The sequence below is a fragment of the Monoraphidium neglectum genome (assembly GCF_000611645.1).
Source record: "Monoraphidium neglectum strain SAG 48.87 unplaced genomic scaffold scaffold05644, whole genome shotgun sequence".
Lineage (NCBI taxonomy): Eukaryota > Viridiplantae > Chlorophyta > Chlorophyceae > Sphaeropleales > Selenastraceae > Monoraphidium > Monoraphidium neglectum.
Genome location: NW_014007986.1, coordinates 1,636 through 2,992, shown reverse-complemented (window position 1 = coordinate 2,992; position 1,357 = coordinate 1,636). Strand labels below are relative to the sequence as shown.

The following is a 1,357-nucleotide window of genomic DNA, read 5'->3' as shown; positions in this document are numbered from 1 at the left end:
CAGGTGGGCGGCGGCTACCAAGGGAAGGTCAAGGCGGTGTGATTTCGGTTGGCGGACGGCCCCTGCGCGGCTCGGCTCGCGAGTCTGGGCACGCGGGGCCACCTGTCTTTGTTGTTTACACGCCCTGCTTACTGCGGCCCCGCCGGGCCTCGCGGCGCGCGATCGGGGCCGCGGCGCGGGGCCCGCTTCACGGCGCCGGCGTTTGCGGTGTTGCGCGGCCCGCGAAGGGGCGCTGCGCGCGCCCCGTCAGACGAGTTTCGGGCGGACCCCGCCGGCGGTTTCAAGTCAATGTGTTGGAGATGGGGGTTGCCCGCGGCGCGCGGGCCGGCCAGCCGCCGCTGGCAGTGGCGGGGGCGGCGCCCGCGCCGCGAGGCCCCCCGGCCGGCGCCGGTCGAATTTCTCACGATTAAAGATCAGATCAGATAGCAGCCCCGCCGGTGTGCGGGGCGGCGCCCCCGGGTCATCGAGAGCCGGGGCCGCCTAAACACCGGCGGGTTGTGCGGGGGCCGACGGGGTCGTTTGTCGCGGGGGACGCACCTTGCTTATTCCGGGATGAACTTCACGCCCTTTGAACGACACACGGCAACACGCAAAGCACGCTCGCACCTGCCCACAACCCGAAACACTGCATCTGTGGGCCCGGCGGCGAGGGGCGCGCGCCTGACGCGCCGCCCCCTCCACGCCGCGCCCACGCACGTGCCGCTTGCGCGCGTGCGCGCCCCCGCACCGCCTCCCCCGCTGCATTGCGCTTGTCTTGAGAGCCCAGGCGCTGAGCCATGTGCCATGTGCGCGCCCGCAGGGGGGGAGGCGGGTGAGGGCGGCCATACTACGATACCTTGCCACAGGGCGGGGCCAGGGGCCCCCGACCCCCGGGGGACTCAGCCGCCGCCTGCAGCTGCCTGGAAGCTGCGCCGCCGCACGCCCATTCGGCGCCGCGCGGCCGTCGCGTGGTGCCTGTTCCATGCGTCTGCGGGCCTCCCGGCCCTACGCCGCTGGCCGGCCAGCCCTTGGACCCAACCCACATTTTGTTATCACTGTTTGCGTGCGCTCTCGCGCGCGCGCCAGCCCGCCCTGCAAGCCCTGTTGGTCCCAGCGCCCCACACCCCCGTCCGTGCGGCCGACGGTCGCCGCCCGCGCCCCGGCGCGTGGGCGCGTCGCGCGACGCGGTCGGCGGGGGGAGTGGTAGTCCCTCCCTCGGCCCCCCCAACCCTCTATACCCCGCCCGTCTGGTGGCGGCGCGCCAGCCGCCTGGGGCTGCTGCTAGTCCCGCGGCACCCCGGCGCGCTCAAGGATGTGCAGGGGGAGGGTCGGACGGGACGGGCCATCGCGGAGCCGGACGTGCGGCCCTTCCCTTCGC

The 1,357-nt window shown here is 74.4% G+C and overlaps 1 protein-coding gene across 1 annotated transcript; it reads right to left on the bottom strand.

Annotated features, from left to right (window-relative positions):
• Positions 1–128: 128 nt before the first annotated feature.
• Positions 129–338, bottom strand: MNEG_15762 (hypothetical protein; the record flags this gene model as incomplete). Its single annotated transcript, XM_014035767.1, has 1 exon — positions 129–338. A coding segment is annotated over one exon (210 nt), but the record flags the coding sequence as incomplete, so codon positions are not given.
• Positions 339–1,357: the final 1,019 nt, after the last annotated feature.